This window comes from Bos taurus, chromosome 1 (assembly GCF_002263795.3).
Source record: "Bos taurus isolate L1 Dominette 01449 registration number 42190680 breed Hereford chromosome 1, ARS-UCD2.0, whole genome shotgun sequence".
Taxonomy (NCBI): Eukaryota; Metazoa; Chordata; class Mammalia; order Artiodactyla; family Bovidae; genus Bos; species Bos taurus.
The window spans coordinates 67164275-67192024 of record NC_037328.1 but is presented as its reverse complement, the minus strand read 5'-3'; the positions used below and the strand labels follow the sequence as shown (position 1 = coordinate 67192024).

Genomic DNA, 27750 nt, shown 5'->3' with positions numbered 1-27750 from the left:
GAAATATCAGCCTAAAGGTCTAGATGTGTCTATAATTAGATTTTGTACTAAGTTCCCTTTCATCAAACCTTTTTACTTAAAAGGAATTAGGTCAGACTTTTACAAAGGCAGTAAGAAAGAGTATCTGTGACAGATTTATTCAAATTCTCCATTGTTCTATTAAAATGTGCCCTTTGACCTTCCTATAGCTAGTGCTGAATAATAAAGAGTGGCCAAGCTTCCCGACTATTATTGGCAATAAGTCATACCTATTGAGATTCAAAATGGAGATAAAATATACTTCATTCACTCATTCATTCATTACTCAGGGCTTGCGCTAGGTACTAGGGTGGAGCTGGTGTCAGAATTTATAAGGCAAAAGTCCATGCTCCATATTTCCAGGCTGATACGAAGATAAGACATATACTAAGTAATTACTAATTGCTAAGTACTGGGAAAGAGAAAACAATACTCTGATAATTCAGAGAATGTATGTGAACAAATCTAGACCTTAATCCAGTGTATTTGTAAGTTAAAAATGTATCATTCGGGAGCTTCTAAGTGACATTAATAAACTGACATTTGAAAACAGGAGAATTTATTAATTCAGTGGTTAGGACATCTACCTCAAACTCAATTTCTCAATTCTAGCCTTGGTTTATTTCAGAATTCTGCTTTCCTTTCTGTCCAACATAATTATTTTTAAGGACAGAATGGGAAAATAAGTCTTGACTGGGATCAATTACATCAATTTCCTTTAAAGATTTAAAAAGATGCATAGTTTTCAAATATATTAATATATATGCTTTCTGATTATAAAAGTAAAACAAGCTTATTGTTACAAGTCCAGACAAAAAAGGAGGTGAAAACTAAATTTATAATGCTGCCATCCAGAGATTAAACTGTTAATTTTATCAGGTTAAATAGAAAATATAGGATATTCAATGAACATATACTATCTTATAATGAATATTCTACACTTAATTCAAGGAAAAATGTCTGTTAATCATGTACTCATGACTGTGTTCTTGTGAAATCTAACAGATGAATACTTGACATGCAGTATCACAAAAAACTTTTGAGTGTAATGCCATGAACAAGAAGAATTGTAAACTAAAACTGTTCCACCAGAATGTTGAATAGCTGTTAAATTTGAAACTACACCAGAATAAAAAAAAAATTTTCTGGCTCAGAATACTTGCCAAAATTGCTCAAAACTCTAATGAAGGAATGTTAGTATATTAAAAGGGTGAAGTATCCAAAAAAGATTCCTTTGGACAACTGGGATTTATAGACAAAAAAATAAACACTGAAAAGAGGGAATACTAGCAGGATGTACAGAGCAGAGGTTTCCAATCTTCCTTCTCAGCACCATTTGTATCTCAGTAATTTTTTAGTGTTGCCTCAAAGTCAAAGAAAATAGCTAACAATTCTGTTATTTACATGGTTCAGTTCAGTTCAGTTCAGTCGCTCAGTCGAGTCTGACTCTTTGCGACCCCATGAACCTCAGCACGCCAGGCCTCCCTGTCCATCTAGGCTCAAACAATTTAATAAATAAATAAATAAATATATATATGTCTTAATAATTTAGTGGCCATTAAAAAAATAATATCCACCTATTAAAAGAAATGGATTTTTATTTCATTTTTAAATAGCCACAGCTGGGTTGGTACAGTTTGGTAATGCTGGGTATATCTTATCCCACTGCCCTATTGTCACTACACTCACTCCTAAATAAATGGTTGTCTTTGAAAGATTTGATGCCTCTGATGTGCAAACTTCTGATCTTTTTATTACAGAGCATGTAAATCCAACTTGGGATATATAATATACATTAATTACATGCAGCCAAAAGGAATCATCCTCTTATGCAGGGAGTCTCATGGAACATCCATGCCACTGGGTAACAGGTCCCCATAGAGCCACTCTCAGACTCTCCAAATTCCTATCCATATAAGTGCTTGTTACATTAAATAAGCCTACAGTCTACCTTTATAACAAATATTCCCATAATTAAACATATAATCTAAAAAGTAGCTGAATATTACTTGCAAATGGAATAAAAAATCTGCATTTTAAACAATCTTTTGTTAAAGCAAAGAAGCAATAACAGAGCCCTCTTGGCTTATAAAATAATCTGTCAAAGTAATTCTAAAAAGATCCTGTGGCAAGCAGAATAATGTCCCCTCCTTCCCCTAAAAGATATTCATGTGTGAGATCCTAGAATCTGTGAATATGTTATACATGGCAAAAAAGGATTCAGGCTGCAGATGGAATTAAGGATACTAATCAGCTGACTTTAAAACTGGAAGATTATCTTGGATTATCCGAGTAAACCCAATGTAATCACAAGGAGCCTTAAAAGTGGAAGAAGGAGGCAGAATATGATGTTCAGAGGGAAGGAAGGAACCAATGATGAAGGAAGGAAGGATGTGTAAGGAAGAAACAGATGATGTAGTATGAGGACCTGACCTGCTATTGCTAGCTTTACAGACAGAGGAAGGGAGCCACAAGCCAAGGAATGTGGGGAGCCTCTAGAAGTTAGAGGAGGCAAGGAAACAAATTCTTCCCTAGAGTCTGCCCACATTTTGACTTTGGCCTAGTGAGATTCAAGCTTACTTCTAACTTACAGAAATGTAAGATGATAAATTTGTGTTGTTTTTTAAAGTCACTATATTTGGGGTATGGTTTTTCCAATAGTCATCATGGATGTGAGAGCTGGACCATAAAGAAGGCTGAAGGCCAAAGAATTGATGCTTTTGAACTATGGTGCTGGAGAAGACTCTTGAGAGTCCCTTGGACTGCAAGGAGATCAAACCAGTCAATCCTAAAGGAAATCAACCCTGAATATTTATTGGAAGGACTGATGCTGAAGCTGAAGTTCCAATACTTTGGCCAGCTGATGTGAAAAGTTGACTCACTGGAAAAGACCCTGATGCTAGGGGAAATTGAGGGCAAGAGGAGAAGGAGCGACAGAGGATGAGATGGTTGGATGGCATCACCGAATCAATGTACATGAGTTTGAGGAAACGCAGAGAGTTAGTGATGGACAGAGAAGCCTGGCATGCTGCTGTTCATGGGGTCGCAGAGTCAGACATGACTTAGTGACTGAACAACAACAACATTTGTGGTAACTTATTAATAGCAGCCATGGAAAGATTAATATAGATTCCCAAATGATACTAATAACAATCAAAAACAACTGCAGTTATAAATGTTTCAGGTCAACTGGATGAGCTAATAATATGTAAATTGCCAATATTGTATTCCTTGGCTAACCTCACCAAGAAAAAAAAGAGAGAGGACTCAAATAAATAAAATCAGAAATGAAAGAGATGTTATAATTGATATCAGAAACACGAAGGATAAGAGACTACTATGATACAATTATATGCCAACAAAATAGACAACCTAGAAGAAATGGGTAAATTCCCAGAAATACACAATCTACAAAGCCTGAATCATGATGAAATAGAAAATCTGAACAGATCAGTTGCTAGCAAAAAGGACTGGATCAATAATCAAAAACCTCAACAAACAAAAGTCCATGACCAAAAGCCTTCACTAATGAATTCTACCAAACTTTCAAAGGAGAACTAACACAATTCCTTTTCAAACTCTTCCAAAAAATAGAAGAGGGGGAAATTTCTAAATACATTTTAAAAGGCCAAAATCACCCTGATACCAAAACCAAACAAGGATGCCACAAAAAAGGAAAATTACAGACCAATATCCCTGCTGAATATAGATGAAAAAACCCTCAACAAAATATTAGTAAACCAAATTTAACAATAAATTAAAACAATCATAAACCATGGTCAAGTGGGATTTATTTGAAGAATCCAAGACTAGTTCAACATCTGCAAACCAGTTAATGTTAACCACCAGGTTAACAAAATGAGGAGTGAAAAACCATGTGGTCATCTCGAGACAGAGAGAAAATGCACTTGACAAAATTCAACATCCATTTATGATAAAAGCTCTTAACAAAGAGGGTATAGAGGGAATGTATCTCAACATAACAAAGGCTATACATGACAAGATCACAGTTAACATCATACTCAATGGTAAAAAGCTGAAAGTTTTTCCTCTAAGATCAGGAACAAGACAAGGATGCCCACTCTCCCCACTTTTATGGGCAAGGAAAAAAAAAGGCATCCAAACAGGGAAGGAAGAAGCAAAACTGACACCGTTTGCAGATGACATGATATTATACATAGAAAATCCTGAAGACGCCATCAAAAAACTGTTAGAACTAATAAATTTAGTAAAATTGTAGGCTACAAGATCAACACAAAACCTTGCATTTCTTTATACTAGTAATAAACTATCTGAAAGAGAAATGAGGAAAAAAATCCCATTTACAATTATAACAAAAGAATAAAATATCTAGGAGTAAGTTTAACCAAGGAGGTGAAAGGTCTGTATACCGAAAACTACATGACATTAATTAAAGAAATTGAAGAAGACACAATAAGTGGACAGATAGTCTGTGCTCATAGATTGGAAGAATAACTATTGATAAAACATCCATACTACCCAAAGCAATGTACACATTCAATGCAATAGCTATCAAACTTCCAATGGCATTTTTTACAGTCTAAATAGAAGAAATAATCCTAAAATTTGTCAGGAACCACAGAAGACCCTGGATAGCTAAAGCAATCTTGAAAAAAGGAACAAAGCTGGAGGCGTCACATGCCCTGATTTCAAACTGTATAACAAAGCTAGAGTAATTAAAATAGTATGGTACTGGCATAAAAATACAGACACAGATCAGTGGAACAAAACAGAGAGCCCAGAATAAAACCTGTACACTTACAGTCAATTAGTTTACAACAAAAAGGCCAGGAATATACAATGGGGAAGAACAGCCTCTTCAATAAATGATATTGGGAAAACGGTACAACCACATGCAAAAGAATGAAACTGGATCACTATCTTACACCATATGCAGAAATTAACACAAAATGAATCAGAGCCTTGAATCCATAAAACTTTGAAATCATAATTTGAATCCATAAGACCTGAAACCATAAAACTCCTAGAATATAAAAGAGACAGTAAGCTCCTTGACACAGGTCTTGGCAATAATTTTTTGATTCTGACACCAAAAGAACAACAGTGAAAATTAACAACTGAGACTACATCAAATTGAAAAGCTCCTGCAGAGCAAAGGAAGCTATCAACAAATGAAAAGGCAACCTACTGAATGGAAGAAAATAATTGCAAACCATTTATCTGATAAGGGGCTAATATCTAAAATATACCAATAATTCATACATTTCAGTACTAAAAAACAAACAATGCAATAAAAAATGGCAGAAGATCTGAATACTCATTTTTCCAAAGAAGACATACAGATGGCCAACAGACACGTAAAAGAAACGCAGTATCATTAATCATCAGAGAAACATGGATCAAAAATCACAATGAGATATCACTCCACACCTGTCAGAATGGCTATCACCAATAAGATAAGAAATAACAAGTGTTGGTAAGGATGCGGAGAAAGGTAAACCCTTGTGTACTGTTGGTGGGGATGCAAATTAGTGCAGCCACTATGGAAAACAGTACTTAGGTTCCTCAAAAAACTAAAATTAGAACTACCATTTGATCCAGCAATCTCATTTCTTATCTGAGGAACGGATATCATTAGCTCAAAAGGATATCCACACCCCCATGTTCACTGCAGCATTATTTACAGTAGCCAAGATATGGAAGCAACCTAATCCTAACAATGGGTAAATTGTGGAATATATATGCAATAGAATATTACTCAGGCATAAAGAACAAAATCTTGCCATCTGTGACATGTTTTGATCTTGAGGATATTATGCTAAGTGAAGTAAGTCAAGATACAGAAAGACAAATACTGTATGATCTCACTTACATGTAGAATTAAAAACAAACAAAAAAACAAAAACCATAAAAAACCAAGCTCATAGAAACAGAGAACAGATTGGTGGCTGCAAGAGGTCAGGGGTGGGAGAAATAGTGAACTTTTTTTTTTTTCTGTTTTTAGTTTATATAGATTGAATTAAAAGTTTTTAAAAGCCTAAATATAAAATAAACCTATAGTTGCTCATTCAAAGAATTTTACTGGTGTGTACTTGAAACATAGCTTTTTGCCTTTGTTCATTTTCCTTCCTGTTTAACAATGATGTAATGGCTATACAGAAGATAAAAATTTTTGTATTATGCTCTGATATGATTTTCCAAGCTATGTAAGCTTAGGCAAACTATTATACATTTCCATATGCAAAATACCAATGGGAATATTTTCAGTTGCTTCTTAGATGGGATTATGGTCTGACAGCTGGACAAGGGAGACCTTTCTTGTATATATAACAATTATGGAAAAAGCCCTACTGTCAGTGTATATATGCTTTTATAAACTGAAAATATTCATTCAAAATTCAAAACAGTCTGTGTTTACCTGTGGTTAAAGGCAGGTGTGTGATGCTGTTCAAACAGGTCAGGGTGAACCACGTGGATGACAGCGTAGCCCCAGAAAACAGGAGGAGCAGAATTAGTTTCAGCATACCCCTGATAAAGTCTGCAAACCTGAAAAGAAACAATGTATTAATCCTAGCTGGATTTTTAAAATACTCTTTACATGAATGACACACTTTGATTAAACAATAATATCTTGAAAAATTTCAATGCATTCTTTTAAAAGCAAGTTTTTATGTTTTTAAAAACTGATACATTTTATGTGTTTGTGTGTATGAGTATCTGTATGTGATAAGTGTTGCTCTGTGATTTTTTTTTTTCCTTTTACAAAACACATAAAATATGATCTCTGTTATGTATTTATTAATATAATTACAGGATAGATTCTTAGTTTTTAATTGCCACTTTTACTTTCTTTGTATATTTTTCTATAATTTCCAAACATCCTATAATGAGCACATAATGTCCTAGTCTTAGAAAATGGGCCAACATTGATAAAAACTTACAAAGACAGCTCTCCCAAAATTCAAAGTCACTTAGAGCCAAATATAAATCCTTACATCAGAGCCTTTGGGGTCCTTCCTATATGATATGGTTTCTGCCTCCACTTTCCCTTTGTCTTACTATTCTTCACTCGCACAGCCCTGCTTCTGTCTCTCCTACATACTAAGGTTGTTTCCCATAGCAGCCGTAGCTTCTGCCCCTGTCCGGGAATGCTGGCATCTCCAGACTGTCACGTGACTTACTCCTGCTTACTCCTTAGGTCATTCAGGTCTCCGTTCAGGAAGGCTCTCCATGCTCATGGCCCTCCCCACCCCATTCTCACACTCTTGAAATATCTCTTGCTTTTGCATTTATTGTTTTTCTTCCCTATCAGACTGTAAGGTTTGTAAGAGCAAGAACATACCTCTAGAATACTGAATTTATTCTACAAAATTTGTTCATAATGTTTCATAGCACTTTAAGTTCTCAAAAATCCTGCTTTGTCTTGAATTAACATGAAACTCCTGGTAGAGATACTTTCTATTTAGTCATGACCAAAAACCTGCCTATTTGCCAACCGTTCTTCCTCATCTGCTAATGAACCACTGATTGTATAAACACAATTGTCTGGCTCTGCCTGTACACAACTTACTCTGTCCTTCAGAATTGTTCCTATTGTAGAAAAACTGATCCCATCACAAATATAACATTTACCATGTTTTCTCTTTGTTTTTGTAAAATAGATTTTAATTTCTATTGTAATGATATGACTTGCAATACTCTTTCATTTTGCACTTATTTGACATGACGTGGTTAATCACGTTTGTAAAGTGTTATCTAGACTAAAACGACTGCCTGTGAGAGCTGATGCCATCTTTTGGTGGGAAAAATGGATGCACCTTTGCCCAGTGACTTTGGTTAGTTCTCTACTATGAAAGTTGACAAAAAGAAAATTCTTATGTACTCTGAAAAATGTTTCACAGCTTGATGGAAATGCTCCTCAAGAAAATCCAAAAGCTTTGTTTTAATTCTATGTTCATTACTCTTTTGGTTTATATTAAGTGATGTGGCATGAACTTACTGGTGAGATAGGCAGATGGCTGGTATGAGAGAATAAAACAGTTTTCTGGTACAACCAGTTGAGTGAAGTTGAACAGTTAGTAAGTTTTTCAGGGCCTGATCACATAAGACTAAATTGACCACTCTGGTCCACCAATTTTGGAGACCTAGTCCTTTCAAATGGGCCAATACTATCAAAGTGTACTGTTAAGACCAAAGTAGTACATTTAGTAGTAACCTTGAGTAGTGTGTGAAAATGAAAGTGTTAGTCACTCAGTTGTGTCTGACTCCTTGCAATGCCATGGACTGTAGCCTGTCAGGCTCCTCTGTCCACGGAATTCTCCAGGTAAGAATACTGGAGTAGGTTGCTAGTCCCTTCTCCAGGAGGATCTTCCCTACGCAGGGATTGAACCTGGGCCTTCTGCATTGCAGGCATACTCTTTACCAACTGAACCGCCAAGGAAGCCCAACCTTTAGTAACATAATCACACGCATGAACAAACAACCAACCACCTAAAGTACTCACGTCTATAAGGAGATTCCATTCTAGGGACCCCAAAAAGGCTGTTTTGAATATAATTTAAAAACTTATTTTAGGCTTAGAAGATATTACAATTGACTTTGGATTCCAGAGTAAGGGTTGTACTTTTTAAAACTTCCATTTCAACAATTTAAAAACAGAAATGTCCTCATTCTAATTTTTCCCTCTAGTTCTATTTCCATAAAGTTAAAATTAAGGGTTTGTAGAAAAAATACAGAGAAAGGCCCAAATAAGATGTCATTTCTGATACATAATGTGTCCCTCTTTGACTGATGTGATGCTCAGAAAAAGATTTGGTAAATGATGACTCAGTATCATTGGTTTGGAGATTAATTAGAAAAATTAGATAGGATTCTTATCAAAAGTGATAGTATCAGTGCAGTGATTTCATACAAATAGCTGTGCTCATATTTTTCTTTAGCTTTTTGATTTTATTATATTTCCTAATTTATAAAAACCTCAGAAAAAGTGATTTAGAAATAAGTGTCAATTTATTCTTTTATCAGCCCAGAAACACTATGCAAACTATAAGGTCTAGTTATAATATTATCCTGTGTCAATTATGTTTAAGTATTTAGACAGGTGCTTCACATATCTTACTTGATCTCCCCAAATATGTAGCTATATTCTTCCCTTCCTGGTAAAGTTGATTACACAATTTTGTTTTTGTTTAAATAGGATAAAATGATTTGGAAAGTGAATGAATATTATCTCACTGGAAACACCAAGAGTAGTTTTATAGGTAGCCACCTACATGAGTGACATTTTCATTCTTTTCTTTTTTTTAGAATAAATGAGATTTTCCCTTATTCTGACTCATTCTAAAAATGTGTTGTCATATTGGGTTAAGAATTAAAGAGAGTTTGATGAAACTCAAAGTCTTTATGGGCATTTTTCATCAAAATGGGATAACCATAGGGTCATACCTGTCAAAAAAGACCAGAAATAAATATTTGCTAATCAGGATACTGACTTTTCATGGAAAGTTCTAGATATGCTCTTATGAATGATTCCCTTCAATTCTTTTCTACTCCCGGTAACTATCAATCTGCCTTTATTATTGTATCATCTTTCCTTGAGTCCAATTTGTAGATGCTGTTCTTTAAAAATATGGAGAGAGGAAGCTTAATACACTGGAAACACATCTCTAGTCTCCAAGAACATTTTACAGTGGACTCCTGAGAAGGTTTCTTGTAGCAGCAAATTCTACCTACTGTGTGTGGATTTTCTTATAGCCTGAACAAGTGTCCTTTTTTTGACTTTTGCCTGTTTTACTTTTCCTTAAATGTTAATGGTTATCTAGGGTAGCTGAGTTTCCCTTTGGGCTCTTTTTTTGATTGTGCTTACTCACATGTTTACCGTAAAATATTCTCACCTTGCCATAGCTATTCCAACAACACAGCCTCCAACAATGGACCAAAATCCAATCCAGCCAGCATCTACCTGTTAAGAAAGTGGCAGACACATTTAATACAAGATTATCATGTTGCAGTTTAGAAGGCATGGAAAAAATTGTCTTTAATCAGTATGTTAATAGCTAAATGGCATAAAATTTAGGAAATACTATTTAAGAAAATGAATCAGATGAAAGGATTCATGTGTGACTAGTTAATACAAACTTATCTAAATAAATACCAGGAAAGTACTAGGCAATAATTAAGTGCTAAAATGTCCGGTACAAGTCAAAAGAGAATGTATTAAGAGAACACAGATGAGTGGGGGGAGAAGAGGGTTGCGGGTGGGAGAGAGAGAGAAAACAGGTTGAGTACCTGAGGAGACAAAGAATTTGAGCTCGACTTCAAATGGACAGCTCGTTCTACTCCTGGAGAAAACATTTCCAGCCCTGTCATTTACTAGCTTTGTGACTCTGCAAATTAGGTCTTCCTGCCTATAACATGGACGTGAGATAATTTCCACACAAACCTTAGATCAGCAGTCAACATACAGGAAGTGCTCAATAGAGGTTAGAGCTGTGGCTGTTACCTGATGATGTTTCTCCATCATCTAATGTCTCGTCTCTTCCCTACCTTCATGGACAAACTTGCTCAGAGCAATCTACAAACGCTGCCTACGTTTCCTCATCACTCATCCTCAGTTCAAGAGTAGCTTTAACTCTTACTATGACTTGGCTTCTGTTGCAACACGCACCCCATGTCTCAGTTTTCTCATTAGTAGGATGGGGATTCGGGATAGTGAGGGTTTTTCTGAGAGTTAAATAAGTTAATCAATGCAAACTGCCCAATACCTGTTAGTTGACAATACTTGACATTTCATGTGTTCTGAACAATACTGGTGCATTTTGTCTTTTCTCTTTCCCCATCACGGGCATCACAATTGCTTATTTTCTTATTTTGTACTTCTGGACTCCTGTAGTAGCAATCTTTTTGCCCACTATTTCCAGAATAATTATTTCAATCATTCCACTTCCCTGCTCAGAAACAGTTATTGGCTTTCTTTGTGGTTATAGGACAAAGTTCAAACTTGCCCTGGCACTTGGGAGCTACCCAAACTAAATTCTATCTCTTATTAGTTTTCTAGTCATATTTTTCATTACAGAAGTGATAGAACTGGTCAGCTGTCCACCAAAATATATTATATCTTATCCTACCAGGGCATTTAGCTAGTTTACATGTTCTAGCCCATATTCAGCCACATGGGACCACATGACTAAGTTCTCATTAATGGAAGTGGAAAAAAGTGAGGTGTGCCATCTCTAGGCTAGAACCTAGAAGGCAACTGTATGCCTCCGCCAATGCTTTCTTTCCCTCTCTGCCAGCTGGAATATGGATAGTCAGCCATCTTCACCCATGCATATAATGACAAGGCCCTAGGAGACAGAAGAGCTTCAAAGAGGAAGCAACCTAGGTGTCTAAATCAGTGTAAGCAAGAGAGCAATCCAAACTGTGGACAACTGTTCTGGATTATTAGGCAAACTATCCTAGATACCTGTGTGAATGAGAAACTAATGTCTTCTTCAGTCTCAGAATTTTGGCATTCTTAGCCTACTCTTAGTATTACAATCAGATCAGATCAGATCAGTCGCTCAGTCGTGTCCGACTCTTTGCAACCCCATGAAAGGCAGCACGCCAGGCCTCCCTGTCCATCACCACTCCCGGAGTTTACTGAGACTCATGTCCATCGAGTCAGTGATGCCATCCAGCCATCTCATCCTCTGTCGTCCCCTTCTCCTCTTGCCACCAATCCCTCCCAGCATCAGTCTTTTCCAGTGAGTCAACTCTTTACATGAGGTGGCCAAAGTACTGGAGTTTCAGCTTTATTTAGCATCATTCCTTCCAAAGAAATCCCAGGGCTGATCTCCTTCAGAATGGACTGGTTGGATCTCCTTGCAGTCCAAGGGACTCTCAAGAGTCTTTTCCGACACCACAGTTCAAAAGCATCAATTCTTCGGCGCTCAGCCTTCTTCACAGTCCAACTCTCACATCCATACATGACCACAGGAAAAACCATACCCTTGACTAGACGGACCTTTGTTGGCAAAGTAATGTCTCTGCTTTTGAATATGCTATCTAGGTTGGTCATAATTTTCCTTCCAAGGAGTAAGCGTTTTTTAATTTCATGGCTGCAGTCACCATCTGCAGTGATTTTGGACCCCAGAAAAATAAAGTCTGACACTGTTTCCACTGTATTACAAATTCCAAAGTATTACAATAACTTTACACAAATCTTTCTCTACCAGTGTCTGGTGCCAGAAACAAAGATAAATGTTCTCTGGAGAAAAATAACACCAGAAATTTAAATCATCTCTACAGTTTTTCTTTCACACTACTGGCATGTGGGGCAAGAGAATTCTCTGTTCTTCAGAACTGCCCCTCTTCTTGCATTTAGCATTTATTAACACTATGGACTGAGGCCTATTATACTATAAAGTCCCTATAAACATTCTCATCTATCCTGTAGGTCACTGGGGTCCTGCATCAGGTGAAGAACACTGTGTATCTGACTATACTAACCCTGGTCCTTTCAGGCCATTTTCTGCTTTCTCTATTCATGATATTTGCTTTAGTTAATAATATTCTCCCCAATAATTAATTTTTTTCTTTGCTTGAATTTAATTAATTAATTTGGGAGTATCCAAATTAATTGGAGGGTGTCTATGTGTCTACCAACCCAGAAGATCTGTTCTTATTTAATTTTAAATTTCATTTTATTTAATACCTGGTATGACTCATAGTGTCTGTATCTCTTAAGAGTTTGTACAGAGAGACACTTGGAAGGGATTCTCAGGCTTTGTAACATGAATCGTAAGATCTACAAAATCAGCATCATCTGAATGGGTGCTACACTTTTTCTTCCTGAAGTTGAGTATGCTTGGAATATCTGCCATCCAGAAAAACAGGAAATTAAAAGGTTTTCTCCTTATCGTAAAGATACACTAGGTAATTTGGGTTAATTTTCTGGTTGCAAAGCAGAAAATCTGGAGTGGGAAATATGTTTGAAGGCAGTAGAGAGTCAAGAAAGTAATTCATAATTCTGGAATCATAAGATGAGAAGGAAGCCTGGGTATTTGGGGGCACTTTTTCCTTAGGAGTGTGTCTACTGATTTCAGAAAAGGTAGCTAAGGGGCTGTAAAACTACTGACAGCCTCATGAATCTAGGAAGAAAAAAAATACGAGTTTGAGGCCTGCTCTTAGGTGGCTGGCCTTGTAGAAAACTCCAGGCTTTAGCCAGGGACTATACCTAAGAGCGACTTCACTTTCACTTTTCACTTTCCTGCACTGGAGAAGGAAATGGCAATCCACTCCAGTGTTCTTGCCTGGAGAATCCCTGGGACGGGGAAGCCTGGTGGGCTGCCATCTATGGGGTCGCACAGAGTCGGACACGACTGAAGCGACTTAGCAGCAGCAGCATACCTAAGAGCAGGCTTCCCTGGTGGCTTAGTTGGTAAAGAATCTGCCTGCAATGCAGGAGACCAGCGTTCAATTCCTGGGTCAGGAAGATCCCCTGGAGAAGGAAATGGCAACCCACTCCAAAATTCCTGCCTGGGAAATCTCATGGACGGAAGGAGCCTGGCAGGCTACAATCCATGCGGTCGCAAGAGTCAAATACGACTTGGCAACTAAACCACTACCATGCCTAAGAGTGGTATAAATGAGAAATGGAACTTTAAAAAAAAAGAAGAAGAAATGGAACCATATTCTGAGGGACTAAAACCTAGTTTTAAATGATCTCAATTCTTAAAACTGGATTAAGTGATCCTTAGACTCCTAAAAAAAAACATAAGTACTTTCTAGAGGAAAAGAACACCATTTCAAGCTTAAGTTATCACTACAACTTTTCATATACTATGTTGAGCACTCAGTCAAAAATAACTGAACGCATAAGAAAACATGAATGAATATCACAAATATAAAGAGACCCACAAGGGATCTAGATAAAGGGATTAGGAAATATAGATTTCAAATAACTATTTTTAATAGTTTCAAAAACAATAAAAGACAAGATCAAGCATTTCTACAGAAATTTGGAAACTATGAAAAAGCATTGAATAAAAATTTTATAACTTAAGAACATAATAGTTGAAAGTAACTCATAGATGAGTTTAACAGCATATTAGAGCAGAAAACTGAAATTATAAGTTGGAAGAAAAGCTAGGTAAAATATTCAGTTTGAACAGAGAAAGGCAAAGGATAGAAAATTCAGAACACAGAGTAAAAGACATAGGAAAGAAGTGTGAAAGTAGAACACATATGGTTAGAATTACTGAAGGAAAAAGTAATAGAGAAAATGAAACATAAGCTTTGAAGGGACATTGGCTAAGAATTTTCTGAAACTGATGAGACATTAAGCCATAGATTCAAGAAGTCCTACAAACCTTGAGCAGAATAAATGTGTTTCATTTTGAATTGTTTTTTTCAGTTCAGTTCAATTCAGTTGCTCAGTTGTGTCCGACTCTGTGACCCCATGAACCGCAGCATGCCAGGCCTCCCTGTCCATCACCAACTCCCAGAGTCCACCCAAACCCATGTCCATTGAGTTGGTGATGCCATCCAACCATCTCATCCTCTGTCGTCCCCTTCTCCTCTTGCCCTCAATCTTTCCCAGCATCAGGGTTTTTTCCAAAGAGTCAGCTCTTTGCATTGGGTGGTCAAAGTATTGGAGTTTCAGCTTCAACATCAGTCCTTCCAATGAATACCCAGGACTGATCTCCTTATTACCTATTCTTATTTTTTAAATTGAAGCATACTTGATTTATAGTATTATATGAGTTTCAGGTGATTCAGTATTTTTACGGATTATATTCCACTAAAAGTTATTGCAAAATAATGGCTCTAATTCCCTGTGCTATAAAATATATCCTGTTGATTACCTATTTTATACATAGTAGTTTGTATTTCTTAGTCCCATACCCCTAATTTGTTTCTCCCCATTTTCTTCTTCCTTTTGGTAACCATTAGTTTGTTTTCTAGGAGAAGGCGATGGCACCCCACTCCAGTACTCTTGCCTGGAAAACCCCATGGATGGAGGAGCCTGGTAGGCTGCAGTCTATGGGGTCGCTGAGGGTAGGACCCAACTGAGCGACTTCACTTTCACTTTTCATTTTCATCCATTGGAGAAGGAAATGGCAGCCCACTCCAGTGTTCTTGCCTGGAGAATCCCAGGGATGGGGGAGCCTGGTGGGCTGCCGTCTATGGGGTTGCACAGAGTCGGACACGACTGAAGTGACTTAGCAGCAGCAGCAGCAGTTTGTTTTCTATATGTGAGTCTGTTGCTGTTTTGCATATACATTCATTTGTAATATTTTTTTGATTCTGCATGTAAGTGATATATATGACTTACTTCACCAAGCATAATATTCTCTAGGTATATCCATGCTGTTGCAAATGGCAGAATTAATTCTCTTTTATGGCTGAGTAATACTCCATTGTGGGCCTCCCAGCTGGCTCAGTGGTAAAGAATCTGCCTGCAAAGCAGGAGCTGCAGAAGATGCGGATTTGATCCCTGGATCTGGAAGATCCTCTGGAGGAGGCAACAGCAACCCATTCCAGTATTCTTGCCAGGATAATCCCATGGACAGAGGAGCCTGGTAGGCTACTGTCTATGGGGTCGCAAAGACTGAGCGACATGACTCAGCAACTAAGCATACACACACAGTTGAGGCTTAGATGGAATCAAAGGGTTCTGAGGACCTTGGACAGTCCTGGTAGAGTTAAAAGTTCTAATTTATAATAGATGTTAATAAGTGAAATGTACATTCTGTACCCTCTAGGATAACCACTAAATAATAAGAGACTAAAACTACCAAGCTAATAAAAGGGGAAAACAGAGTAGTAAAAAATACTTAATCCAGGAGAAAGAAGAGAAAAAGGATAGACTAGATTGGAAAAAAAAGAAAACCAATAATAAGGTGGTAGATCTAGACTCAAATCTACCAATAATTGCATTAACTGCAAATGGACTAAATATTCCAATTAAAACACAAAGATTATCAGACGGAAATGAAGGGAAAACAGTATCACAAGAAAACTAGATGGCTTTATCAGTGAAATCTACCAAATATTTACGGAAAAATATAATCCTCACACCATCAAACTTACATAAACTCTTTCAATAACAGAAAAAGAGGAAACATTTCAGAAGTTCTTTTCTGAGACTAGCGAAATCTTGATACTAAAATTGAAATGGTAGGACAAGATAAAAAAAATTATAGACTAATCTCATTCAGGAACATAAATGCAAAAAATCCTAAACAAAATGCAAGCAAACTGAATTCAGTGATATATAAAAACTATAATAACTCACTGACAAAATGGATTTAGTACAGAAATGCAAGGTAGTTCAACATTTTATAATCAACAAATGCAATTCACCATATCTGCAGATTAAAAGAGAAAGACCAGATGATTATCTCAGTGCTGAATTTTATTAAATGTATTTTTCTCCATCTAATTATCATTAGTTACAACTGATATGAGATGTATGCAGAGAGGTAAAAATATCTATGGATAAATAAATAAGTGAATTTAATAAGGTTGCTGGATATAAGATGAGCTATACTTCAATCATTTTCAAAAACCAGCTATATTTCTACATGCCAGCCAACAAAAAGTAAGATTTTTAAAGTTACCAATTATAATAGCTTCAGAAAACATCAAATACCTGGTAATACATCTAACAAATATATAGAAGGTGTTTTTGAGAAAAGAGATTCAGAGAGACATTAGGTAAGTAGATGAGAGATATAATGATCATGATTTTGAAGACTTACTATTACAAAAAAGTTAATTCTCCAACTGACCTAGAGATTCATAAAATTCTAATCAAAATCTCAAAGAGTATTTATTCTACTACACACTAAAACTTATTATAAAACTAAAATACTTGAGACAATTTGGTATTGGCAAAGAGACAGATAAATAGACTAGAAGAAAAAATAATTTAGAAACATCCATGCACATAAGAGCATTTCATTATGACAAAGATGACACTGGAGAGTAATGGGGAAAGAACGATCTTCTCAAAAATTGGTGTTAGGTTAATGAAGAACTATCTGGGATAAAAGAAATTTAATCCCTACCTTTTAACAAGCACACAATTCAATTCTAGGTTTAAATGTGACCGGAATAACAATAAAGTTTCCAGAACAGCACTGTTCCACAGAACTTTCTATGATGATGGAAATATTCTATGTCAACACTGTCCGATACGGTACCTGTAAGTTGCATGTGGCCACGAGCACCTGAAAAGTGGTTGGTGCTATTGAGGAAGTTAATTTTTCATTTTAATTTTATTTCAACTAGTTTAAACTATTCACATTAAATAGCCACATGTAACTAGTGGCTACTGTACTGGATAAGAGAGTTCTGCACAATAATATATGGGTTGGTGCTATTGAGAAAGTTAATTTTTCATTTTAATTTTATTTCAAATAGTTTCAGTTCAGTTCAGTCGCTCAGTCATGTCCGACTCTTTGCGACCCCATGAACCGCAGCATGCCAGGCCTCCCTGTCCATCACCAACTCCCAGAGTCCATCCAAACCCATGTCCATTGAGTCGGTGATGCCACCCAACCATCTCATCTTCTGTCGCCCCCTTCTCCTCCTGCCCTCAATCTTTCCCAGCATCAGGGTCTTTTCAAATGAGTCAGCTCTTCGCATCAGGTGGCCAAAGTATTGGAGTTTCAGCTTCAACATCAGTCCTACCAATGAACACCCTGGACTGATCTCCTGTAGTATGGACTGGTTGGATCTTGCAGTCCAAAGGACTCTGAAGAGTCTTCTCCAACACCACAGTTCAAAAGCATCAATTCTTCCGTGCTCAGCTTTCTTTATAGTCCAACTCTCACATCCATACATGACCACTGGAAAAACCATAGCCTTGACTAGACGGACCTTTGTTGACAAAATGTTGTCTCTGCTTTTTAATATGCTGTCTAGGTTGGTCATAACTTTCCTTCCAAGGAGTAAGCGTCTTTTAATTTCATGGCTGCAATCACCATCTGCAGTGATTTTGGAGCCCAGAAAACTAAAGTCAGCCACTGTTTCCACTGTTTCCCCATCTATGTGCCATGAAGTGATGGGACTGGATGCCATGATCTTAAACTATTCAAATTAAATAGCCACATGTGACTAGAGGCTACTGTATTGGATAAAAGAGTTCTACATAATAATATATGGGAATAGATTTATGAATTTGGAGCAAGAGAAGATTTCTCTCACTTTCTCCTTTGCAATATCATTTCTGCCTGCTAAATCCAACACCTAGACTATCTCCAAATTGGTTTCTATTGACCACATCTTTTGTTTGTTTTTAAATAAGAACCATATTTTCCTAATTGTTTATATGTCTAATTTTAAAAAAATTGTCTACTATATGCTGTGGATGATACAATATAGAGATTCTGGATTATCTTTTCTAAGATAGTTGATTTTTGAGTTCATATGCCATTCAATTAATGGCAGATCACCTTGAACTTGTGTAAGCTCAATTTTGCACTTTACTAGTGAAGAAGATTAGAAACCAAGTTGTTTCTCAAGTTCCTTTCACTTGGCAGGCTTCAATCTCCAAATCATGTCCTCTGCAGATTTTTGTCAGGGCTTGGTTTTAGGTTTTGTTCATGGTGGGTCCAAGAACAATAAGCTTTCCTCTATTGAGGGTATGGTCCGTGATTCTAAAGTTTGTTCTTCCTGGTGTCTCAACAGAAGCCTAAGATGTTAACAAGTTGTTAATGAGGTCTTACACTCTGGCTGGGCCAGAACTCCAAGGGTCCTGCATGCTTGCCCTCTGCTATACTTGTCCTAGCTTTGCACCCCACAGCAGTCTCTGTACTAAGTCTGCGGTAGCTTTGCCTTTTACATGTGCAGTCCATTCCTCAGCCAAGCCTTCCTGGGGAGACCACTTTCACAAAGCTCTCCTCTTTACAAAGCAGTAAGAAAAAGGCAGCCAGGCAGTGGGCAAGAATCTTGAACAGGTGTGTCATAATAAAAGGATGCCACTTAAAAAGCTGTCATGGAAGTCACTACAAGGGCATACAACTGCACAGTCATCAGCACATCTAAATTTAAAAAGATTAACACTGCCAAGTGCTGGTAATGATATGCCGCAAGGAGAAATTTCATGTACCGCTGGTAGGACTATAAACGAAAACAACTACTTTGGAGGAGTTTGGCATCATCTATCAAAGCAGGCACACCCTGTAACTAGCAATTCCATTCCTTGATAGATATCCAGTAGAAATGTATAAGGGATGAAAATATCCATACAGCACTGTTTATGACAGCCTAGATGTAGACATTCCAAAAGTTCCTCAAAAGAAAATTGGAAAAGTTGTTTATTCATGCAATGGATCAGTGTGCTAGATTTCTTCCATCTGACCTTCCTAGTCTCTCGACCCCTTCCTACCATGCTATTTGGAAGCAAGGAGAAGGAATGGACGTCATCAAGCATGTAGATGAAATGGTTATTTTTAAGGAAATGAGATACTGAGACTGAAGACAAAGTGAGGAATTAGATGTATGAATTGCCTTATATTTAATGACGGGATCTTCATCTTTATAAACCAAGAATCAAGGATCCTAAGATTTTTTTCATTCTTTATTTTTCTTTTATTAGCATCATTAATCATAAGTGAAATTCCTGGTGGTTAACAAAATCCAGGAAGAAAATCAATATTGTTTATAACTATTTCATAAAGATCTTCCTTTAGCAGCAGTGGTACAGGACAATGCTTTACCTAGGCACTGAAGTCAAATGTAAGAACAGGCAGACAATGTTCAGAACTTCAGTGAACCAAAAATACCTACAAGATATAAAGAAATAAAACACTTACTTGGCTGACATGCACTGGTGTTAAAATTAAGTCCAGAACTCCAGACCAGCCAGCAAATACACCAAGTGGTATGGCATATGCTAAAGCAATCATCAAAAATCTCAAATTGCTGTAAAAGAGAAGAAAAAGAAAATATTATTACAAGTTCAAAATCTAGAATTTAAACTCTTACTCATGAAAAAGTAAGTCATTTGGAAATTGGAATACCAGAATCAGAAATAGAAAATATTTGTCAGTTTAATAAATTTGAAGTTCCTTAAATTTTTTATTTTATATTTATAAGAATAATGTTTTTTGTTCACATTATTTAAAAATGTCACTGTTTATTATATAGATGAATTACCAACAATAGTTCATAAAATGAGTAGGCACCTTCATTTTTTTTAAAAGTTCTTATTTGTAAAGATATATTACTGTTTCTTCTGATGAACAGGTGGAGGGAAAAAAAGATTAATGAACATTTAAACAAACTGTCTACATCCAAATCACAGAATGCAACTGAGCAATAAAAAGGAGTAACTACCAATACACAAAACAACCTGGATGAATCTCCAGAGAATTATGGTGGATGAAAAAAAAGCTAACTCCAAAATTTTATGTACTATATGACTCAATTTATATAACATTCCTGAAGTGACATTATGGTAATGGGAAACAGAGTAGCTGGTTGTCAGCACCTACAGAGTGGGAGGGAAGTAGGTGTGGCTATACAAGGGCAATAGGCGGGATCCTTCTGATGATGGAAATGTACTGTATCTTTACAATACGTGTGAATTTTCTGGTTGTGATACCGCACTATAGTTTTGTAAGATGTTACCACTGGGGGAAACTGGGTAAAGGACCCATGTTATTTCTTTGTATTATTTCTTAAAACTGCATGTGGATCTACTATTATCTCAAAATAAAGTTTAATTTTAAAATGTAATAAGAGTTAGATATCATTCACAACAGCTTTTTTAAAATTTGTAAACTATAAAATATTTAGGAATAAACCAGGAAGACCCAAGATCTCTACGGGTAGAGGGGGGAACACAGGAGGGCACAGACGATGATTTAAATAAACAGAAACAGAGTCCATGCTGTCAAGTTACCACCAATTCATCTATAATTCACTGCAGTCACAATTAAAATTCCAGGTGAATTTTTAAAAGAAATCTAAGAATAAAGTTCATGTGGGAAAATAAAAGTCCTTGGAAGGCTAACTCATCCTTGAAAAATGTGAAAAAGGAAGTCTTTGTCCTACCAGATATTAAGACAAACTGCACATCCAGAGTAATAAATATAGTATGGTATTTGCTCAAGAAGAAAGAGAACGATGAAGGAAAAAAGAGACCCAAGACACAGAAACTCCACCTACAATAAAGCTGGCACTACAAAAATAAAATGGATGAGGACTGTTTAGTGAATGGTACTAGATCATTTTACAGAGAGGGAAAACCTCCCGGTATTTAACACCATATACTAACACAGAGTCTAGGTAAATCCGTAAATGTGAAAGAAAAAGAACAGGAAGTTATAAATAAGACATTCACTGAGAAAATTAGTAAACAGCTGATATAATGGGAATAGATATTTGAACTTTTAAAAATCAACAGGGAATTTATATCTAGAATATGTAAATCATTAAGAAAAAGACAGAAACTACCACTGAGACACGGGTAGAATCTATGAAGGGGAATTTACAGTAGATGAAACCTAAATGGCAAACAACTACATGAGAGTCTCAAACTTACTAACAACCAGAAAATGCATATTAAACAAAAGATAGATTTATTTTTACCCACTGGACTACTGAAATTAGAAAGATGGATAATGCCAAGTTTGGCAAGCATATGGGAAAATGGGCATTGCTGATGAAAGTGTAGACAAGTGTAGGCATTTTTTTTAGAGCAATTTGACAATACTTGGCAAATTCAGCTTAAAATAGCTGATGATCCAGCAATGCTGTGTGAGGTCTGTTTTCCAAAGAAGTCTTAGGTCTACAGTGACGCATATTAGGATGTCACTGCAGTGGTATCTGTGGTGACAATGAGTTGGAGGCACAGTACACAGTGGGAATGGGTATAAAAAATGTGATGGTTTCATACCACAGAGTACAGAGAACTAGGTATCCACAAAGCACAGAGATATATCTTGAGAACAGAGCATGGCTACCACAAAATCAGAGTTATCCAGATATCATGTGCCTTCTGATGGAAGAAGACAGCAGGAGGTAGTTCTGTAAAATCAAAACCAAAACCTGAATCAGAATGCAGTTCAAGCTAACAATTTACAGGAAATACAGAGGGCAGAGGGGCAAACTACTCTACAAAGAGATGATCAACATGTTCCAGACCTTGGAGACAAGAGAGCTAGCTCCTCAACAAACAATTACAAAGAAAAGAGAGGGAGATGGAAGGAAACCTAGAGATTATAAGGCATTTGAGCCAACTGCAATGCATGGTTCCAATCTAGATCCTGACTTAAACAAACAAAAAGCACTTATGACATTTATGAGACAATTGAAACACCAATTTGATAGTAGCAAACTACTGCTAAAATGTTTTCAGTGTAACAATAATAACGTATTTACGTTTAAAAGAGTTCCTATCTTTTTAACACAAACATGTTAAAATATATATGGATGAAATGATTTATCATTTGGGATTTGCTTCATGATATAGGAAGAGGGAAGTGTACAAATGAAACAATATTGACCACAAAGTGGTAATTGTTGGTATTTGGTTATGTGGATATGGAGGTTATACTGTTCTACCTTCCTATCTCCAAAATAAAAAGTATTTTATAAAAACCACATAGTGTTTAGTGAAAAAAGCCAAACAGAATGAGATACAAAATATGTCACTGTTTAGATAAAAATAGAAGCATACAAAACAATACAAATGTTACAAAAGCACAAAGAGATACACATAAAATGCATTTGAAAGGTAGCCTAGGTAGGGAAAAGGGAATGGGAATGAGAAATATAAAGAAAAGAATGAATGAATAAATAAAAGTGTTCATGTATCCTGAAGCAAGGAACATGTTCAACTTAACTCTCTTTAAGTCTAAAAGTCAAAAACAACCACCATCAAACATTAAACTGATACATAAAGGGAGAGAAATGTTTACACTAGGTCACACAGGTTATATACATCTGAAGTGATGGGAATCATGTGGACAGGAAGTAGACAATGGAAACTTTGAAGCATAACCAATGATTTTTTTTTTCCTGCCTAGACAATGGAATTAGAATCTAGAGAAGCAGTTATTCCAATTAATCTAGGAAGCAATGATTTCAGAAGTTCTTTGAAGGACCAGGGATTTGAATTACACAGGTAGGTTAGGGAAATGGACCATGGCATGTCCAAAGAAGTCCCCTGGAGAGCCCAAAGCCCAAAGGGGCTTTAATCGAGAAGAAAGATCTTATACTTATACTCTCTAGTTTAAACAGAATAAAGATCTTGACTCTAGGGTAATTAGAAGCAAACACAAAGTGGTTTGTTGTGGTCAAAGTGATCATCATTTTAAGTTGTTTTTTCCTTCTCGAACAGAATTTTCCATAACTCCTTACCTTAAAACCCTGCCATGACTCCTCACTTCCCACAGAATAGTTCAAATTATTAGGATGGTGTAATCTGACCTTAATCTACCTCTCTAGCTTACCTATTGCTCTCTAACCTCTAGCTTTGCATGGAGAAAAACTTGGTTAAATAGCATTAGAAAAAAACCAAACCTATCATTTTAACTCTCAACTTACAAATGTGTGCCACTGATCACAAGTCAACTGAATTAATATTATTACTTTGCCTATTATGTGGAAGGCAATTTACTAGATGCTGTAGATGTGGTTTTCAAAACTTTTTACTATATTCCAGAGTAAGAAATATTTACTTAGTGACTTAGTACACAGAGATTCAGTATGTATGTACTGAAACAAAAGTATCACTCCAAAATATGTATCATTATTACGTGTGATATAATAATAGTTTCTGTTCTATTTTATTCCTTTCTATTCTGTTTAAGAAAAAAAGGTGGTCAGCCTACTAAATTAGCTGGCTATGAATCAAAGTTTGAGAAACAGAGTTACATAGCTATGCTACCTACCATGGTAGGCACTTGTGCAATGTGGCTATTGAGCACATGAAATGTGGTTAGTGCGACTGAGGAACTAATATTTAATTTTATTTCATTTTAATTAATTTAAATTCAACTTAAAAACACAGTGAAGAGAAATTTTCCATTACTTTTTGGCAGAAGTACATTCCACTTTAACTGCCGACTCTTTGCGAATCGACTGTTTGTGACCCCATGGACTGCAGCAAGCCAGGCCTCCCTGTCCATCACCAACTCCCGGAGTTCACTCAAACTCATGTCCATCGAGTCGGTGATGCCATCCAGCCATCTCATCCTCTGTCGTCCCCTTCTCCTCCTGCCCCCAATCCCTCCTAGCATCAGAGTCTTTTCCAATGAGTCAACTCTTCGCATGAAGTGGCCAAAGTACTGGAGTTTCAGCTTTAGCATCATTCCTTTCAAAGAAATCCCAGGGCTGATCTCCTTCAGAATGGACTGGTTGGATCTCCTTGCAGTCCAAGGGACTCTCAAGAGTCTTCTCCAACACCACAGTTCAAAAGCATCAATTCTTCGGTGCTCAGCTTTCTTCACAGTCCAACTCTCACATCCATACATGACCACATGAAAAACCATAGCCTTGACTAGACGGACCTTTGTTGGCAAAGTAATGTCTCTGCTTTTCAATATGCTATCTAGGTTGATCATAACTTTCCTTCCAAGGAATAAGCATCTTTTAATTTCATGGCTGCAATCACCATCTGCAGTGATTTTGGAGCTCCAAAAAATAAAATCTGACACTGTTTCCACTGTTTCCCCATATATTTCCCATGAAGTGATGGGTCCAGATGCCATGATCTTCATTTTCTGAATGTTGAGCTTTAAGCCAACTGTTTCACTCTCCTCTTTCACTTTCATCAAGAGGCTCTTTAGTTCCTCTTCACTTTCTGCCATAAGGGTGGTGTCACCTGCATATCCGAGGTTATTGATATTTCTCCCGGCAATCTTGATTCCAGCTTGTGCTTCTTCCAGTCCAGCGTTTCTCATGATGTACTCTGCATATAAGTTAAATAAGCAGGGTGACACTATACAGCCTTGACGTACTCCTTTTCCTATTTGGAACCAGTCTGTTTTTCCATGTCCAGTTCTAACTGTTGCTTCCTGACCTGCATATAGGTTTCTCAAAAGGCAGGTCAGGTGGTCTGGTATTCCCATCACTTGAAGAATTTTCCAGTTTATTGTGATCCACAGTCAAAGGCTTTGGCATAGTCAATAAAGCAGAAAGAGATGTTTTTCCAGAAGTCTCTTCCTTTTTCCATGATCCAGCAGATGTTGGCAATTTGATCTCGGGTTCCTCTGTCTTTTCTAAAACCAGCTTGAACATCTGGAAGTTCATGATTCACGTATTGCTGAAGCCTGGCTTGGAGAATTTTGAGCATTACTTTCCTAGCGTGTGAGATGACTGCAATTGTGCAGTAGTTTGAGCATTCTTTGGCATTTCCTTTCTTTGGGATTGGAATGAAAACTGACCTTTTCCAGTCCTGTAGCCACTGCCGAGCTTTCCAAACTTGCTGGCATATTGAGTGCAGCACTTTCATAGGATCATCTTTCAGGATGTGAAATAGCTCAACTGAAATTCCATCACCTCCACTAGCTTTGTTCATAGTGATGCTTCCTAAGGCCCACTTGACTTCACATTCCAGGATGTCTGGCTCTAGGTGAGTGATCACACTATCGTGATTATCTGGGTCGTGAAGATCTTTTTTGTACAGTTCTGTATATTCTTGCCACCTCTTCTTAATATCTTCTGCTTCTGTTAAGTCCATAACATTTCTGTCCTTTATCGAGCCCAACTTTGCATGAAATGTTCCCTTGGTAACTCTAATTTTCTTGAAGAGATCTCTAGTCTTTCCCATTCTGTTGTTTTCCTCTATTTCTTTGCATTGATCGCTGAGGAAGGCTTTCTTATCTCTCCTTGCTATTCTTTGGAACTCTGCATTCAGATGGGTATATCTTTCCTTTTCTCCTTTGCTTTTTGCTTCTCTTCTTTTCACAGCTATTTGTAAGGCCTCCTCAGACAACCATTTTGCCTTTTTCCATTTCTTTTCCATGAGGATGGTCTTATTCCCTGTCTCCTGTACAATGTTGTGAACCTCAGTCCATAGTTCATCAGGCACTCTATCTATCAGATCTAGTCCCTTAAATCTATTTCTCACTTCTACTGTATAATCATAAGGGATTTGATTTAGGTCATACCTGAATGGTCTAGTGGTTTTCCCTACTTTCTTCAATTTAAGTCTGAATTTGGCAATAAGGAGTTCATGATCTGAGCCACAGTCAGCTCCTGGTCTTGTTTTTGCTGGCTATATAGAGCTTCTTTGGCTGCAAAGAATATAATCAATCTGATTTTGGTGTTGACCATCTGGTGATGTCCATTTGTAGAGGGTTCTCTTGTATTGTTGGAAGAGGGTGTTTGCTATGACCAGTGGGTTCTCTTGGCAAAACTCTATTAGCCTTTGCCCTGCTTCATTCTGTACTCCAAGGCCAAATTTGCCTGTTACCCCAGGTGTTCCTTGACTTCCTACTTTTGCATTCTAGTCCCCTATAATGAAAAGGACATCTTTTTTGGGTGTTAGTTCTAAAAGGTCTTGTAGGTCTTCATAGAATCGTTCAACTTCAGCTTCTTCATTGTTACTGGTTGGGGCATAGGCTTGGATTACTGTGATATTGAATGGTTTGCCTTGGAAACGAAGGTTGCCCAGACGGTAAAGTGTCTGCCTACAACGTGGGAGACCTGGGTTCAATCCCTGGGTTGGAAAGATCTGCTGGAGAAGGAAATGGCAAACCACTCCAGTATTCTTGCCGCTCCCCGCCCCCAACCAAAAAAAAAAAAATTTACCTTAATAATCTACAAAAGCTCCGTCGATAACTCAGCCGCTGGCTAGCTGCAGCAACACTGGGAGGAAGAGGTGGCCGAGGTGGGAAATAAGCTAGAGTTGCAGAAAATAGTAAGCAGACACCTCCAAATTCTGAAAAACGAAACAAAAAAAGTAAAATGTTAATCAGACAACACAAAAAGTTCAACATTTCAAGTATTTCTCTAACAAATATTTATTGGGCATCAATGCAGCTTTAGATATATTGTTGTTGTTGCTCAGTCACTCAGTTGTGTCCAATTCTTTGCAATCTCATGGACTGCAGTATGCGAGGCTTCCCTGTCCTTCACCATCTCCTGGAATTTGCTCAAACTCATGTCCATTGAGTCCGTGATGCCATTCAACCGTCTCGTCCTCTGTTGTCCCCTTCTCCTCCTGCCTTCAATCTTTCCCAGCATCAGGGTCTTTTCTAATGGGTCGACTCTTCCTATCAGATGGCCAAAGTACTGGAGTTTCCGCTTCAGCATCAGTCCTTCCAATGAATATTCAGGATTGATTTCTTTTAAGACTGACTGGTTTGATATCCTTGCAGTCCAAGGGACTCTCAAGAGTCTTTTCCAACACCACAGTTCAAAAGTATCAATTCTTCAGCACTCAGTCTTCTTTATGGTCCAATTCTAACATCTGTACATGACTACTGGAAAAACCATAGCTTTGACTATGTGGACCTTTGTCAGCAAAGTAATATCTCTGCTTTTTAATACACTGTCTAGGTTAATCATAGCTCTTCTTCAAAGGAGCAAGTGTCTTTTAATTTCATGGCTGCAGTCACCATCTGCAGTGATTTTTGGAGCCCAAGAAAATAAAGTCTGTCACTGTTTCCATTGTTTCCCCATCTATTTGCCATGAAGTGATGGGACCAGGTATCATGATCTTTGTTTTCTGAATGTTGAGTTTTAAGCCCGTTTTTGACTCTCCTCTTTCACCTTTATCAAGAGACTCTTTAGTTCCTCTTCGTT

The 27750-nt window shown here is 37.1% G+C and overlaps 1 protein-coding gene across 1 annotated transcript in view; it reads right to left on the bottom strand.

Annotated features, from left to right (window-relative positions):
* Positions 1-27750, bottom strand: part of SLC49A4 (solute carrier family 49 member 4) — an 88625-nt gene that overhangs the window by 18200 nt on the left and 42675 nt on the right. Inside the window, exons 4-7 of the mRNA NM_001101287.1 lie at positions 26755-26884; positions 19806-19914; positions 9894-9961; positions 6419-6546 (exon numbers count right to left, since the gene is read on the bottom strand). Coding sequence (NP_001094757.1) covers positions 6419-6546; positions 9894-9961; positions 19806-19914; positions 26755-26884 — 435 coding nt within the window. The remainder of the gene's footprint in view (positions 1-6418; positions 6547-9893; positions 9962-19805; positions 19915-26754; positions 26885-27750) is intronic.